This window comes from Phyllobates terribilis, unplaced genomic scaffold (genome assembly GCF_046119375.1).
Source record: "Phyllobates terribilis strain yellow unplaced genomic scaffold, ASM4611937v1 Scaffold_36__1_contigs__length_13169755, whole genome shotgun sequence".
Taxonomy (NCBI): Eukaryota; Metazoa; Chordata; class Amphibia; order Anura; family Dendrobatidae; genus Phyllobates; species Phyllobates terribilis.
Window position 1 is genome coordinate 1543660 of NW_027362796.1, and position 16349 is coordinate 1560008.

Genomic DNA, 16349 nt, shown 5'->3' on the forward strand with positions numbered 1-16349 from the left:
CTGCGCTCCGTACGCCCCGTGCACGCGCGGCTGCGCTCCGTACGCCCCGTGCACGCGCGGCTCCGCTCCGTACGCCCCGTGCACGCGCGGCTCCGCTCCGTACGCCCCGTGCACGCGCGGCTCCGCTCCGTACGCCCCGTACACGCGCGGCTCCGCTCCGTACGCCTCGTACACGCGCGGCTCCGCTCCGTAAGCCACGTACACGCGCGGCTCCGCTCCGTACGCCTCGTACACGCGCGGCTCCGCTCCGTACGCCTCGTACACGCGCGGCTCCGCTCCGTACGCCTCGTACACGCGCGGCTCCGCTCCGTACGCCTCGTACACGCGCGGCTCCGCTCCGTACGCCACGTACACGCGCGGCTCCGCTCCGTACGCCTCGTACACGCGCGGCTCCGCTCCGTACGCCTCGTACACGCGCGGCTCCGCTCCGTACGCCTCGTACACGCGCGGCTCCGCTCCGTACGCCTCGTACACGCGCGGCTCCGCTCCGTACGCCTCGTACACGCGCGGCTCCGCTCCGTACGCCTCGTACACGCGCGGCTCCGCTCCGTACGCCTCGTACACGCGCGGCTCCGCTCCGTACGCCTCGTACACGCGCGGCTCCGCTCCGTACGCCTCGTACACGCGGCTCTGCTCCGTACACATGCGGCTCTGCTCCGTACACCTCGTACACACGCGGCTCTGCTCCGTACACCTCGTACACGCGCGGCTCCGCTCCGTACACCTCGTACACACGCGGCTCCGCTCCGTACACCTCGTACACACACGGCTCCGCTCCGTACACCTCGTACACGCGCGGCTCTGCTCCGTACACCTCGTACACACACGGCTCTGCTCCGTACACCTCGTACACACGCGGCTCTGCTACATCCACACTGTAAACCCCTCCTGACCCCACACATAAACTTCAGCTCATCCAGCACCATGACAACCAGCACAGCAGAGTCCTGCATCCACTGAGGCCCCTGATCATGTGACCCCTGACTCCTCCCCTCCTGTGACCTCATCACAGCTCCTGGGCGCACAGAGCAGCCATATATGTGGTGGCGGCTCTGCAGGTGGAGGTATGTGGAGATTCCCCATTACTGGGCGCAGGGGGCATTAACCCCTTCAGCACCGAGACTCTTTTGGGGTCTTGTGTTGCCCCTTTATAAGAATCATAAGGTTTTTGTTCTGTTTCCTGTAATAGATACATACGACCCAACTATGGAGACAGGAAGGGAGGAAACGTATTGTTCTCATAGTACAGGACCCCTTTACTGCCCCCCACAGTGTAATGCTCCCATTATGCCCTTATGCAGGATGTATGATGCCCCCACACAGTGTAATGCCCCCATTATACCCCTTATGCAGGATGTATGATGCTCCCCACACAGTGTAATGCCCCCATTATGCCCCTTATGCAGGATGTATGATGCCCCCACACAGTGTAATGCCCCCATTATGCCCCTTATACAGGATGTATGATGCCCCCCCACAGTGTAATGCCCCCATTATGCCCCTTATGCAGGATGTATGATGCCCCCCCACAGTGTAATGCCCCCATTATGCCCCTTATGCAGGATGTATGATGCCCCCACACAGTGTAATGCCCCCATTATGCCCCTTATGCAGGATGTATGATGCCCCCACGCAGTGTAATGTCCCCATTATGCCCCTTATACAGGATGTATGATGCCCCCACACAGTGTAATGCCCCTTATGCAGTATGTATGATGCCCCCCACACAGTGTAATGCCCCCATTATGCCCCTTATGCAGGATGTATGATGCCCCCACGCAGTGTAATGTCCCCATTATGCCCCTTATACAGGATGTATGATGCCCCCACACAGTGTAATGCCCCTTATGCAGTATGTATGATGCCCCCCACACAGTGTAATGCCCCCATTATGCCCCTTATGCAGGATGTATGATGCCCCCACACAGTGTAATGACCCCATTATGCCCCTTGTGCAGGATGTATGATGCCCCCACACAGTGTAATGACCCCATTATGCCCCTTGTGCAGGATGTATGATGCCCCCACACAGTGTAATGCCCCCATTATGCCCCTTATGCAGGATGTATGATGCCCCCCACAGTGTAATGCCCCCATTATGCCCCTTATGCAGGATGTATGATGCCTCCACACAGTGTAATGCCCCCATTATGCCCCTTATACAGGATGTATGATGCCCCCACACAGTTTAATGCCCCCATTATGCCCCTTATGCAGGATGTATGATGCCCCCCACACAGTGTACTGCCCCCATTATGCCCCTTATGCAGGATGTATGATGCCCCCACACAGTGTAATGCCCCCATTATGCCCCTTATGCAGGATGTATGATGCCCCCACACAGTGTAATGCCCCCATTATGCCCCTTATGCAGGATGTATGATGCCCCCACAGTGTAATGCCCCCATTATGCCCCGTATGCAGGATGTATGATGCCCCCACACAGTGTAATGCCCCCATTATGCCCCTTATGCAGTATGTATGATGCCCCCACACAGTGTAATGCCCCCATTATGCCCCTTATGCAGTATGTATGATGCCCCCACACAGTGTAATGCCCCCATTATGCCCCTTATGCAGGATGTATGATGCCCCCACACAGTGTAATGCCCCCATTATGCCCCTTATGCAGGATGTATGATGCCCCCTCACAGTGTAAAGCCCCCATTATGCCACTTGTGCAGTATGTATGATGCCCCACACATTGTAATGCATTATGCCCCTTATGTAGTATGTATGATGCCCCCTCACAGTGTAATGCCCCCATTATGCCCCTTATACAGGATGTATGATGCCCCCACACAGTATAATGCCCCCATTATGCCCCCTGTGCAGTATGTATGATGCCCCACACATTGTAATGCATTATGCCCCTTATGTAGTATGTATGATGCCCCCACACAGTGTAATGCCCCCATTATGCCCCTTATGTAGTATGTATGATGCCCCACACAGTGTAATGCCCCCATTATGCCCCTTATGCAGTACGTATGATGCCCCCCACACAGTGTAATGCCCCCATTATGCCCCTTGTGCAGTATGTATGATGCCCCCCACACAGTGTAATGCCCCCATTATGCCCCTTATGCAGTATGTATGATGCCCCACACATTGTAATGCCCCTATTATGCCCCTTATGTAGTATGTGTAATGCCCCCACACAGTGTAATGTTCTCCCAGTACCGCCTGAGGTCCTGCAGTTGGAATAATCCCTCTGGAGTTGGTTTTCCCTTTGGCTGCTCCCCTACATGTAGACCCTCGAGCATGTATACATGCATGTAGGGGAGCAGGCCTCACTAGATATCGAGGCTTTGTACAGTAATATACCACATGATGATGGTATCAGAGGAGTAAGACGTTTATTGAAATCGAGATCAATAGAGTGTAGCAGACATAATGACTTCATGGAGGATCTTCTAAAATTAACTTTTACTCATAACTTATTTATTTTTGACAGGAAGTACTTCCACCAGCTCAGTGGTACTGCGATGGGGAGCCCTTGTGCCCCCTCGTATGCTAACCTATTCCTTGGCTGGTGGGAGGAATCCACAATATTCAGGGATGATCATAAGTGATGGCATTCATATATTGGGGTATTGTACAAATATATAGACTACATTTTAATCATCTGGTCAGGGACGAGTGAACAATCTTTTGAATTTGTCAGAGAACTGAACATCAATAGAGTCGGCCTGAGATTTACATCGGAGTTTAATTATAACCAGTTGACTTTCCTGGATGTACTAATCTAGATAGAACGGGATGGGACCCTAGGAACACTCATCTACCATAAACCTACAAGCACTAATAAACTATTGAAGTGGAATAGCCACCACCCCATCCCCATAAAAAGAGGAATACCCAAGGGTCAATTTTTATGGTTGAGAAGGTACTGCCATAATGTCACAGATTTTAATATACTGGCAATAGAATATACTGGCAATAGACCTGAACACCAGATTAAGGGATTATAGGGTACTCATGGTACATTTTGGATTCCACATCATCGTTTGCAGAAAAATGGGAGAAACAGACTCCTCCATACCTAACCAAGAGACCAAGAAAAAGATGGGGTAGCACGAGTAAGAAAAACTTATGACAATCAGAGTGACCTGGGATATACTTGTGGCCGACCCAGCTCGGAGGGTGCTGTGTGATCTACTCCCACAATAACTTTCAGAAAGGGTTGGTCAATTAGGGACCGTTTAGTGCATAGTTTCTACCAAAAAACTGCACCCAAGGGGACTTGGCTAGATAGAAGAATCTGTGGTTTCTTTAGATGTGGAGAATGTTGTACATGTAATTGGATGAGACCATGTAAATCTTTCTCTAGTTCCTCCACGAGTAAAAACTTTTTTCAGAGGGGTTATTCCAACTGTAAAACCTCAGGACTTGTATATATGGCCACATGCACCTGCCCCCTAGATTATGTAGGTAACATGTAAGCAAATAAGAAGAAAGGGTAGCACTCACCGGTCCGTAAAACGTACTTCTTTATTGTATGACATCGGTACACTATTCCTGGACCAATTGTCTTCCCCGTACAAAGTTGCCGGTTCTTGTTTTATTTTTTGTGTTTGGACAGATTATGTAGGCAAGACCAAGAGGGAGTCTAGGAGGAGGGTGGGGGGCATTTGAATGACATATGCCATGGTCAGGACACCCGATTAGCGAGACACATGAATAGTGTACATCGAGGTGAAACCAGAGACATCTCCTTTTGTATCATTGATGTGGTTAAACCCAATGTGATAGGAGGTGATCACAATAGATATATCCTCAAAAAGGAAAGTGAGTGGATTTCCAGACTGGATTGACTAGACCCTAAGGGACTGAATGAGCCAATTTCCTATGCTTGTTTTGTGTGAATACAGCCCCATTCCGGATTACATTTTGGATTTTATACTCTATTCATTGCTACTCAGTTCCCAGTGATTGGAGTTCACATATTATTGTACGTCATCGAGATATCTGAGCTTCTATATCAGAATTATTTCTTATCAGTTATATCCTACATATACTATTTAGTAACTAGCAAATGTGATGATCCTTGTGTATCTCTAATTATGCAATGGGGGTCTAATGTGATCATTTAGGAATATACTGTGGGCCATCATCCCATATTTTATGTAGTGATAAAGTAGATCTACGTGCCTATTGCATGATGGGAGGATGTGAAATACTTGTTTTTAGTCTCCCATGACGCTGATCTCAGAGATAGGACTTTTCTATGTTGGTGGTATGCAATCCAAAACCATTATGCGATCCAGCGTGGAACGCATGCTTCCGGACATGTGCATTCGCAGATAGGAGACCGTGATGCACTCCAGCATGGAACGCACATGTCCGGTCACATTTGAGCTTTCTTCCGGCCTGTTGTTTTGTGCTGAATTGTGGGGAATACTTGAGAATTTATTTTTGTTCCATCTGTCTTTAGTTGATCCCACTGATACATCAGATAAGTCCTCAGAGAATTATAATTAGAGGAACCCATGGACACATTAGGATTTGTGAAGCTGACCTCCGCTCTCCTCTATTTCCTTTGAATTTATTGTGCGACCTGTATTTCAGAACAGTAGCTCTTGGTTTTTCATTTCCATGTGTAAATTGAATTTGACTCGTCTTTGATATCTCTTTCAAACTTAGTTTTTTCGATGTCTCAGATCCATCCTCCAGACTTTGTAAATTCTTTTACATATTTTGTTTGAGTTTTGTATCCAAAAAGGCGGAAAACTTTCACCTAGTTTTTTTTTCAAGAAACAAATATCAAACGCATTGTGACTTGGTTATCCTTCATAAATTTATCTTTATTAAGTTTTGAAAAGGAAATACAAATACAAACGCCGGGTACTAGTTGTGTAACAAGTAGTAGGTCAAACATGACCACATAACCATAACAATAACCAGTATTTCCAAAACATTTGAAAACAAAATGAAAGAAGTTAACACAATCCAAAGTAGAGTCGCTGGTAGAACATTGGTTCAATGTGTTTTAGGATATACCAGCGTGGTGACTCTGACTTAAACATTAAGTCATTACATATTCATGTTGGTTAACAAATAAGGGTTATAAAAGAAAAAACGAGTAGTTAAAACCAAAAACACAAATATACAGAAAGACAAAGGGAAGTGGGGGAAGGGATGTATGGGTAAAAGGGTTAGGGTAACGTCAGAGAGGCTCCTGAAGTATAGACTTTACCTTGACCTCATAGGGGAAAGTTATCAGCGGAAGATTTAAACTCCAGTAGGACCATGTTTTATAAAATTTATCATGGGAGTTATTGATCGTGTAGGTGAGCTCCTCCCTTAACATAATCTCATTTATTTTGGAGAACCATAGTGAGATTGTCGGGATAGTGTTACTTTTCCATAGCGAGGGAATACATGCTCTAGCAGACGTGATCAAGAGTCTCAGTATCGAGTTTTTATATGTTTTTAAAGGGATGTTGCTGTGATGGAGAAGGACGAAAGCTGGGTCATGTCTTGCTCCATCCACCAACGTCACGTTACAACACAGACTGTCCAGGAGTTTGCGGAACCTCATCAGGAGAATTCCCAGGCGTTGTAGGAAGGACATACAGGCACGTGGAGGCCACACACAATACTGAGCCTCATTTTGACTTGTTTTAAGGACATTACATCAAAGTTGGATCAGCCTGTAGTGTGTTTTTCCACTTTTAATTTTGGGGGTGACTCCAAATCCAGGTCTCCATTGGTTAATAAATTTGATTTCCATTGATGATTTTTGTGTGATTTTGTTGTCAGCACATTCAACTTTGTACAGAATAAAGTATTCAATGAGAATATTTCATTCATTCAGATCTAGGATGTGTTATTTGAGTGTTCCCTTTATTTTTTTGAGCAGTGCATTTAATAGAATGTATAGTGAGTAAACTATAATATGTGGGATGCACGTCAGAGTCGCTAAAAAAAATGTATTAGAAGACATTTATCTGATGCAATCAATCCCACAACATTAAACGTCTGTGGTTTCAAGACGCTTCACCATGACATATGATTCAAGCCGTGTTAGTTTCCTTGATACCATGGTGATCAAGGATACACAGGGCCACCTAACTGACCACTATTCCAAGCCCACCGATCTCAATGGCCTATTACACTTTTCTAGCAATCATCCAAGGTCGATGAAGAAATCTATACCTACATCACGATTTCAGAGGGTCAAACGGATTGTGTCCAGTGAAACTATCCGCAATCAGAGGTTACAAGAAATGTCGACCAAATTCACTGAACGAGGCTATCCACCTAGCTTCTTGCATCCCCAGGCGTCGAATTCCAGAACTGATCGTCCAAACAGGACAGAAGGACAGAATCCCCTTTGTTCACACGTTACAGCCCTTCGCCTACATCTTACATAAAACCATTAGGAAACACAGGAACATCTTACAAACCGGTTATTCCACGATCCCTGCGTTCCAACAACCCTTCCTACCGTGTTTTAAGAGAGCAACCAATATTAGAGACTCTCTGGTATGTGCCGATTTGGGCGCAGCGTACCTAGGTCCTAAACAATGTTTTTTGCAGAATCCCAAAATGGGCACATTCCCATGTCTCCAATGTCGTCAATGCAACAATGTCCTCAGGGGTAGCATTGTTCATCACCCACAAACTGGCAAAATATACAACATCAAAGGGTACTTTACATGTGACAGTTCATATGTGGTATATCTTATTAAATGTGCATTCGGCCGAATCTATGTGGGGGAGACGGCACAGCCCATAATGGATAGGATTTCAAAGCACAAGTCCACAATTTGGTGCAAAAACCTAATGTTACCCATTCCCCAACAGTTTATCACGGCAGGACATAGTATTTCTCAATTCAAATACCAGTTATTGGAACAAGTTTTGACACCACGTCGGGGAAGCGACCGAGTGAGCCTTCTCAAACGTAGATAAGCCTACTGGATTCATGAATTACAGTTCTTAGAGTCGAAAGGCCTTAATAGGGACTATGAACTACTGGCTTTTTATATAAGGTTTTTTTATGATTGGAGTTTGGTTCTCATTGAACAATTGGTATAGAGAAACTTGTCACCCAGGGATTTTATGTGACCCTATGTTGAAATGTATTTGACATTTGGAAATGTGGTCTTCAATTTGAATAGGTCAATAATATACATGTTTTGATCTCCATATCCTACTCATATATTGTATCCTTTATTGCAGATTATTCCTCTCTGGCACACTCTTGTCCCCTCTCCTGGATCCTTCTCCACTCCAACAAAGGCTCTGCCTCATGCCCATTGGGTCTTATGCTCTATACTGGTGGAACCCACATTCTCTCTCCCTGGCACTCAAACTTCCGGCTCACTGGAACGCATTTACACCAGCCTGCGGAACGCACAGCTTCCTGGGGGCAACGCGTCACTTCCGGTGACGTCACACGTGCACTTCCGAAGTGCACACTACACAGCACTGCGGGATTGGTGGCAATTGGTCAGCTGATACCATCCTGCCCCTGACAACGCTCACAGCACCAGGAACTAGCGGTGGACACCGCGTTCCTCTAAGCCACTACGTGCAGTACCACCTTATAACCAGGAACTAGGGGTCACAGGTATGCTACGTCCAGCTCTATTCGGTCTATCTCTGCCTCCACAGTCCCTCTCAGCTGATAACTCTGAGTCTGCCACTCTCTGCTCTTTTCTGCAGACCCAAGTAACCAGTGTCACCATATCTCCACACTTTTGAATTCCTACCTTTGAATACCATCCAGGAGGCTAGTAGGTGTCGCCTCTCTTCAATTTGTATATATACTTGCTCTATACTATGATGTTGTATCCGCATTAATGGGGTTTGACGAAATATTATACACTGTTTAAGAGGGGTTTGGGAGAAATTGTTAATATTTTCTCAATATTTCCCTGACAGTGCGTCTATGAGAAACGTATTCAGCTGCAGACTCCAAGGAAGAAACTGCTTGTTGTATGTGTCCTAAAATATAAAGGTTTTATTACTAGATATAAAGAAGAAAACTAAATACTGTAAAATAATAAATCTCCTTATATGTTTCCTCTCATTATCTCCAATAGTTGTATTATTACACAGGATTTTTATAATGTTCCATCAGCTTATCTTTTTCTCCTTCAGGTCTCTACAATATCGGATCCTCTCAGTGAAGATCTTCTATATAAGAAAATTTTTCTGATTTACCCATCAAAGATGGATATGGACAGAGACAAGATGGCGGAGAGGATATTACACCTCACCCTAGAGATCCTCTTCCGGCTTACTGGAGAGGTGAGAGATTCTGATGACGTCACATTACATCATTCTTATCTATGGAAATAACAGATGGACAGAACTGGAGAGGTGAGAACTCTGGAAATGTCTGGAGTGAGATTTATTACTGTGTCTCTCCATAACCAGAGATTAATCACGGGGCCTCCACCTCACCCCCTGATACATGAGGACATCAATGACCAGATCCTAGAACTCGCCTACAAGATGATTGAGCTGCTGACTGGAGAGGTGACACTGCTGGGAATGATGGGACATTATACAGTAACACTATGAAGGGATCGGGGAGATGACGGTATCATTGTGTGTGTCAGGTTCCTATAAGGTGTCAGGATGTCGCCGTCTATTTTTCCATGGAGGAGTGGGAGTATTTAGAAGGACGCAAAGATCTATACAAGAACGTCATGATGGAGGTTCCCCAGCCCCTCACATCACCAGGTAATAGACAGGACTAAATACACACGGCCTATAATTATCTGTATGTAAAGAATGAATTCAGTCCCTGTATGTGTTTCCTCCAGATCTATCCAGTAAGAGGACAACACCAGAGAGATGTCCCCATCCTCTTCTTCCACAGGACTGTAAACAAGAAGATCCCAATGTTCCTCAGGATCATCAGGTAGATGGAGAGAAGGAGTCATGAGATCTCCCCTATGATGTGTAGACGGCTGTAAAGGTTTTGTATTTTTGGATTCAGTCTTGTTTTATCCACCATTATTATGTTTTATATTTGTGTAATGAGAACGGTGGAGATGGCAGGATTAGAGCTGATCATAGATGTGACTTCTCCATCTGTCTGTGACTTTTACAATATTTGTTTCAGGGTGAAGATCTGACCCATAGTAATACTACAGAGACATATGTGAGGGATGATGAGCGGTGTAAAGAGGAGATTTCTACATATGACTACCCAGGTGAGTAGTAATCACTGAATACTGAGAAGTCACAGATTCTTCTCAGTCACCGGCTGTGGCTGCTTTATCGTTTGTGTAGTCCGGCTGTATCACAATCGTGTGATCACCATTTTGCCGCTAGACCACAACATTCTCCTCCGTCCGAAAATGTTCAGATTACTTTGGGAAATTGTGAAAGCCCTTTTCTATAGAACTTACAACCTGGAGGATCCACCTACCCCCTGGGATTAGATGATGCTGACCGTTACCTGCCCAGGTCTGTAAACTACAAAGCCAAATGACAGCGTACGCAGAATGTGCAGATGATCAGGCCCCATTTTTCAAATCTGACAGATGTCACTTTATGTGGTGATAACTTTGAAATTTTTCACAAAGGATAATAAGAAACAAATGGACCTTACAAATTATTTTCCAACTTCTTTTGAATTTGACAATACCCTATATACAGCTGTACACTACTGTCTGGGCACATGGCAGGTTAAGAAGGGAATGAGCGACATTTAGCTATTAGGAATGCAGATTTTGCTGGAATAGTTTGCAGACACAATGTATTGGGGGCGCTGTTCATGGTCACCTGGCAGCTCAAAAGATGGCTACCACGAACAGGCTTGTCTTATCTACCCCGTTTACATATTTCACAAATTACTTTCCTCATCACCCTTTAACCTCTCTACATGGATCTGGACTTACACAGAGACCCCTAGGCTTGGGCCACGGTGTTACCTGCTGTTCTGTGGAGTGACATGGGAAGAAGAATAGTCAGATAGCCGGGTCAGAACAGGAGGGCAGAGAAAATACAAAATCAGAAGACACAAGAGTAGTCAGTAAACGGGCCGAGGTCACAACAGAAACAAATACACAAGCCGGGAGCTGAGCACAGAGGACTGAACCAGAGGAGAACAAGGCTGTATCTGGCAGCTTCCGGCAATATGCTTCCAGCTTTAGTAGGGTGCGGTGCTTTCCAAATGGCTGAAGTAGGGAGCAGATTATTCCAGCTGGACAGCACACACACCCATACTGCAAAACTGGATGGTACTACTGGTCCCTGCAACCCTAATCTTAGTGGCTGCGCAGAGCCTGCGCCTCGCAGAGCTTCTGGTTCTGACGTCTCTTCCATCACCAGCGCCGCCTGCAGAATGAATAAGGCGGCTTCTGGTGTCAAAAGTAGACCTCACACAAGTCGAAGCAGGAGGAGAAGTAGACGTCCCAGAGGAGTTGGGACACACCTTTTGCAGAAGCAGTAGAAATCCCCATAAAGTGACTCCATTTTGGAAATTATAACCCTCAGTGAATTAATTTATAGGAGAAGTGACTATTTTGACTCTACAGTCACTCTCCAGAAATTAGCACGCAGTGGATGTTGGAGAGTGAAAATTGCAAATATGCTATTTTATTACCCAACACATAGTGCCCAGATTGTGCTCCAGGAGACACACACCGTAAATTAAGTGGGTTCTTCTCATTATAGTAATACCAAATACATGGATGCTGAATGTGACTTAGGCACATAAACTACTGCAAAGCTCAGAAGTGAGGGGGAGATCTGACTTTGGGAGAGTGGATATTGCTGGATTGGTTTATGGAAGCCATGTTGCTTTTCAAGAGCCTTTGAGCCACTAGTAATATGGAAACCTCTGTTTTTCCATTGACAGATGATGGATCTGAGTGGGGACTTGTTTTTTGTCAAATAAGTAGAAGTTTTTATTGGTATTATTTTCGCCTACATAACATTGTTTGGTGGCTTTTTATTCCATATTTTGGAGGCAGAATGAAAAAACAGTGGAACTCGCTCTACTGATCCATCCTATGAAGTTTCCTATTAGACAGTCATTGTCCTGGTGAATAAGTGAATTTTTTTTATATAACTTGCCTTTTTTATGGAGAGTTTAAGTAGAAATGTTCAAAAATATAAAATTCAAGGATTTTTTATTAAAAATAATAATTGGTTTTATTCTTGGCAGATGTCTGTACCAGGAGATCAGAGGGACAGCTGACATTTTCAGTTTTCAAATCAGATAATTTTCAGATCCAACAGGATATAATTGAAATGAATGACATTTCTCCAGATTTACCATCATCCCTTCACAGCAAAGATCTGTCATCTGATCCTTTGATACAGGTCCTGTCTTCTGATTCATTACCGACTACTAAGGAAAATCAAAGTCACAAAACAAGCATTAAAAAACAAACTGCTTCTAAAGCAAAGAAGCCATTTTCACGTTCAGAATATAGAAATAGTTTTCCTCTCAAAAAGTCTTTTCTTAAACCTCAAAAAATTCACACAGCGAAGAATAGATTTTCTTGTTCCAAGTGTGGGAGATGTTTTAATCAGAAATCAGATCTTGTTAGGCACCAGAGAACTCACACAGGGGAGAAGCCTTTTTCCTGTTCAGAATGTGGTAAATGTTTTACAGAGAAATCAAATCTTATCGCACATCAGAGAATTCACACAGGGGAGAAGCCATTTTCCTGTTCAGAATGTGGTAAATGTTTTACAGAGAAATCAAATCTTATCGCACATCAGAGAACTCACACAGGGGAGAAGCCATTTTCCTGTTCAGAATGTGGAAAATGTTTTAACCAGAAATCAAATCTTAATATACATCAGAGAACTCACACAGGGGAGATGCCTTTTCCATGTTCAGAATGTGGAAAATGTTTTAACCAGAAATCTAGTTTTCTTAAGCACCAGAGAAACCACACAGAGGAGAAGCCTTTTTCATGTTCAGATTGTGGGAAATGTTTTGTACAGAAATCATATCTTAGTATACATCAGAGAACTCACACAGGGGAGAAGCCATTTTCCTGTTCAGAATGTGGGAAATATTTTACAGAGAAATCAACTCTTATCAACCATCAGAGAACTCACACAGGAGAGAAGCCATTTTCCTGTTCAGAATGTGAGAAATGTTTTTCAGAGAAATCAAATCTTATTGTACATCAGAGAACTCACACAGGGGAGAAGCCATTTTCATGTTCAGAATGTGGAAAATCTTTTGCAAAGAAATCAAATCTTACCAAACATCAGAGAACTCACACAGGGGAAAAGCCTTTTTCATGTTCAGATTGTGGAAAATGTTTTGGACACAAATCATATCTTAATAAACATCAGAGAACTCACAAAGGGGAGAAGCCATTTTCCTGTACAGAATGTGGGAAATATTTTACAGAGAAATCAACTCTTATCAACCATCAGAGAACTCGCACAGGAGAAAAGCCATTTTCCTGTTCAGAATGTGGGAAATGTTTTACAGAGAAATCAACTCTTACCAAACATCACAAAACTCACACAGGGGAGAAGCCTTTTTCATGTTCAGAATGTGGGAAATGTTTTACAGAGAAATCAAGTCTTATCAAACATCAGAGAACTCACACAGGAGAGAAGCCTTTTTCTTGTTCAGAATGTGGGAAATGTTTTAACCAGAAATCAGATATTGATAAGCACCAGAGAACTCATACAGGGGAGAAGCCTTTTTCATGTTCAAAATGTGGGAAATGTTTTAACCAGAAAGCGCATCTTGATAGCCACCAGAGAACCCACACAGGGGAGAATGCCGCAACTACACCCAACTAGTCTCTGTAGAAACTAGAAAAAAAACCTAGCTGCACAACTAAAAATGCCACCACACACCTAACTAACTAATAAGCCGTTGAGGAGTTTCTCATACCTCCTGAGGAACCAGAGAGGAGGCTGCAAAACACTCTCAACAAGGGGAAAGGAAAGTATGAAGTAAAATATGAAAACTCTGAATGAGAAACAAAAACACATTCATATAGGGCAAAGAAGGCAAGCTAAGGAGAACCAAAAATAAAAGGAACAAGTATAATCTCCCAGAAACTCATCACTGTTAGAATTAAAAGGTACTGGGAGGGAAAGCAAACTGACCGGGAGGATAGTTTCACCTTTGTGGTGAAACTTACAAAATTTATCCTCACCAACTGTGTACGTAAAACCCATCCATTTATAATGACCGCGGACAAGATAAAGATTCCCAACTCACATCAGGACCACAAGATCCCAGGGACTTTCAGCTGCATCACAACTAATGTAATGTACTTAATTATATGTAGCAAATGTCCAACTGGGGGTCTGTATGTAGGGGAGACCAGGCAAAAACTTAAAACAAGGATGAATTCTCATCACCACCCAAAAAAAGAAAAAAAGAATAGATCTACTTGTGTCCACACATATTTACCGCCACAACTGCTTATCCCTTTCCGAAACTGATAGTTCTGCTTCACGTCACTTGTCTTATCTATTGCATTATTCCTGTGCCCTGTTGTGTATAAATATGTGACTCTTCAGATTTTGTGTTATACTATGCCTGATGAAAGACCTGAGTAGTCTAGAAAGCTTACTGACTAATGGCTAACTGAAAAGATGGTATCCTCCACTGAGGACTTTCAAATTTTAAAGTTTTTCTCCAAACAGCAATTTTAAGATCTCTCCACAGGTGTTCAATGGGATTTAGATCCGGATTCATTGCTAGTCAGAACTGTCCAGCACTTTGTTTCCATCCATTTTCTGGGTGCTTCTTGAAGTATGTTTGGGGTCATTGTCATGCTGGAAGACCCATGACCTAGCACGCAAACCCAACTTTCTGACACTAGGCACTACATTGTGCCCCAAAATCCTTTGCTAATCTTCAGATTTCATGATTCCTTGCAAACAGTCAAGGTACCTGACCTGAGGCAGCAAAACAACCCCAAAACCTCTTTGAAGCTCCACCATATTTGACTGTATGTGTTTGTAAATTTATTGATTATGTTGCACATTGGACAGAGGAACATCCGGATCTCAAAAGATGGACTTATAACCTTGAAATTATTGATATTTTTCAACAATTTTGGTTCTCAAGTCCTCAGACAGTTCTCTTCTCCTTTTTCTGTTTTCTCCATGCTTAGTGTGCCACACATATGCACACAATGCAAAGATTGAATCAACTTCTCCCTTTTTTATCTGGTTTTAGTTGTGATTTTCTTATTGCCCACACCTGTTACTTGCCACAATTGCGTTTGAACAAGCTTCACATGCTTGAAACAGAGTTGTTTACCCACAATTTTGGCAAGGTGTCAATAATTTTGTCCGACCTATTTTATGTGGTTTTGTGTGAAATTATGTTCAATTTGCCTTTTTTTTCTCTGTTTTCTTGTGCTGTTTCAATAACCGCAAAGGAAATAAACGTGTATAATAAAACATGTAATTGCAATAATTTTCTGGGAGAATTACTTCATTTTCTGGCACAATTTCAAGGGATCCAACACTTTTGACCATGACTTGTTTTTGTTGCCTTTTTAATTTGTTGCAGCATATCATCCTCTTCATGTTTAGCTATATTAGGAGGCTTGTAGCAAAGTCCAGTTAGCAGCTTTCCATTATTGCCATTTCCATGTACATTACCCATACTGACTTTACATCAGGGATGTAAAGCTCAAAACATGTAGAGGGCCAAAATGAAAAACTTGGACAAAGTTGTGGACCAACCAGTATACAGTATAATGGGCCCCACATAGTCCTCCATACAGAATAATGGGCCCCACAAAGTCCTCCATTCAGTATGATTGGCCCCACAAAGCTTTCCATACAGTAAAATGGATCCCACAAAGTCCTCCATGCAGAATAATGGCCCCACATAGGTGTGGTGGTTCTGGTGTCGTGGGTCAAATATAATCACCAAGAGTTGGGCATGTGTGCTGTACATTGTCGAAACTGCCCCCCATGTCGTCATTGAGCTTGAGGTCTTAAGTTGGTTTTAACGAAAATACCCACCCGTCTACCTATTTTTCTTTCCTATCCATTTGAATGTAGTGTAACCATCTATGTTTGACACCAAGTCATGGCTTTCATCCAACCAGGTTTCTGTAATCTGCGGCTGACCTAAGAGTCTAATTCATTCATTTTGTTTTCAAGACTTCTTTCATTTGCCTGCAGACATTTAATACTATTAGCACATTTATTACTGCTACTCGCCTCCTTACTTTCCTTGAATGTCTCACTCTGTCTATTCTACCCCCTTATTTGCACGGCTACCCTCCCTCCCCCAGATCCTAGTTTGAAAGCTCCTCCATCCATCTGACCATTTTTTTTCCCCAGCACATCTGCTTTCTCCCCATTGAGGTGCAGCCTGTAGCCGACAGAGAAGTCAGCCCAGTTCTCCATGAACCTAAACA

At 43.8% G+C, this 16349-nt stretch overlaps 1 protein-coding gene across 4 annotated transcripts; it reads left to right on the forward strand.

Annotated features, from left to right (window-relative positions):
- The first annotated feature begins 989 nt into the window (after window positions 1-989).
- Window positions 990-15391, forward strand: LOC141182770 (uncharacterized). Of its 4 annotated transcripts, XM_073660876.1 has the most exons (10): window positions 990-1064; window positions 8191-8581; window positions 8677-8747; window positions 8896-8949; window positions 9115-9264; window positions 9394-9495; window positions 9579-9702; window positions 9786-9883; window positions 10088-10178; window positions 12140-15391. In XM_073660876.1, exons 5-10 carry the CDS (start codon window positions 9187-9189, stop codon window positions 13750-13752), a joined length of 2106 nt encoding a protein of 701 aa, XP_073516977.1. In that variant the 5' UTR covers window positions 990-1064; window positions 8191-8581; window positions 8677-8747; window positions 8896-8949; window positions 9115-9186; the 3' UTR covers window positions 13753-15391. The 4 variants fall into 4 exon arrangements, with proteins under 4 accessions (XP_073516977.1, XP_073516975.1, XP_073516978.1 ...); XM_073660874.1 differs by lacking the exon at window positions 8896-8949; XM_073660877.1 differs by lacking the exons at window positions 8677-8747; window positions 8896-8949.
- The last annotated feature ends 958 nt before the right edge of the window (window positions 15392-16349 follow it).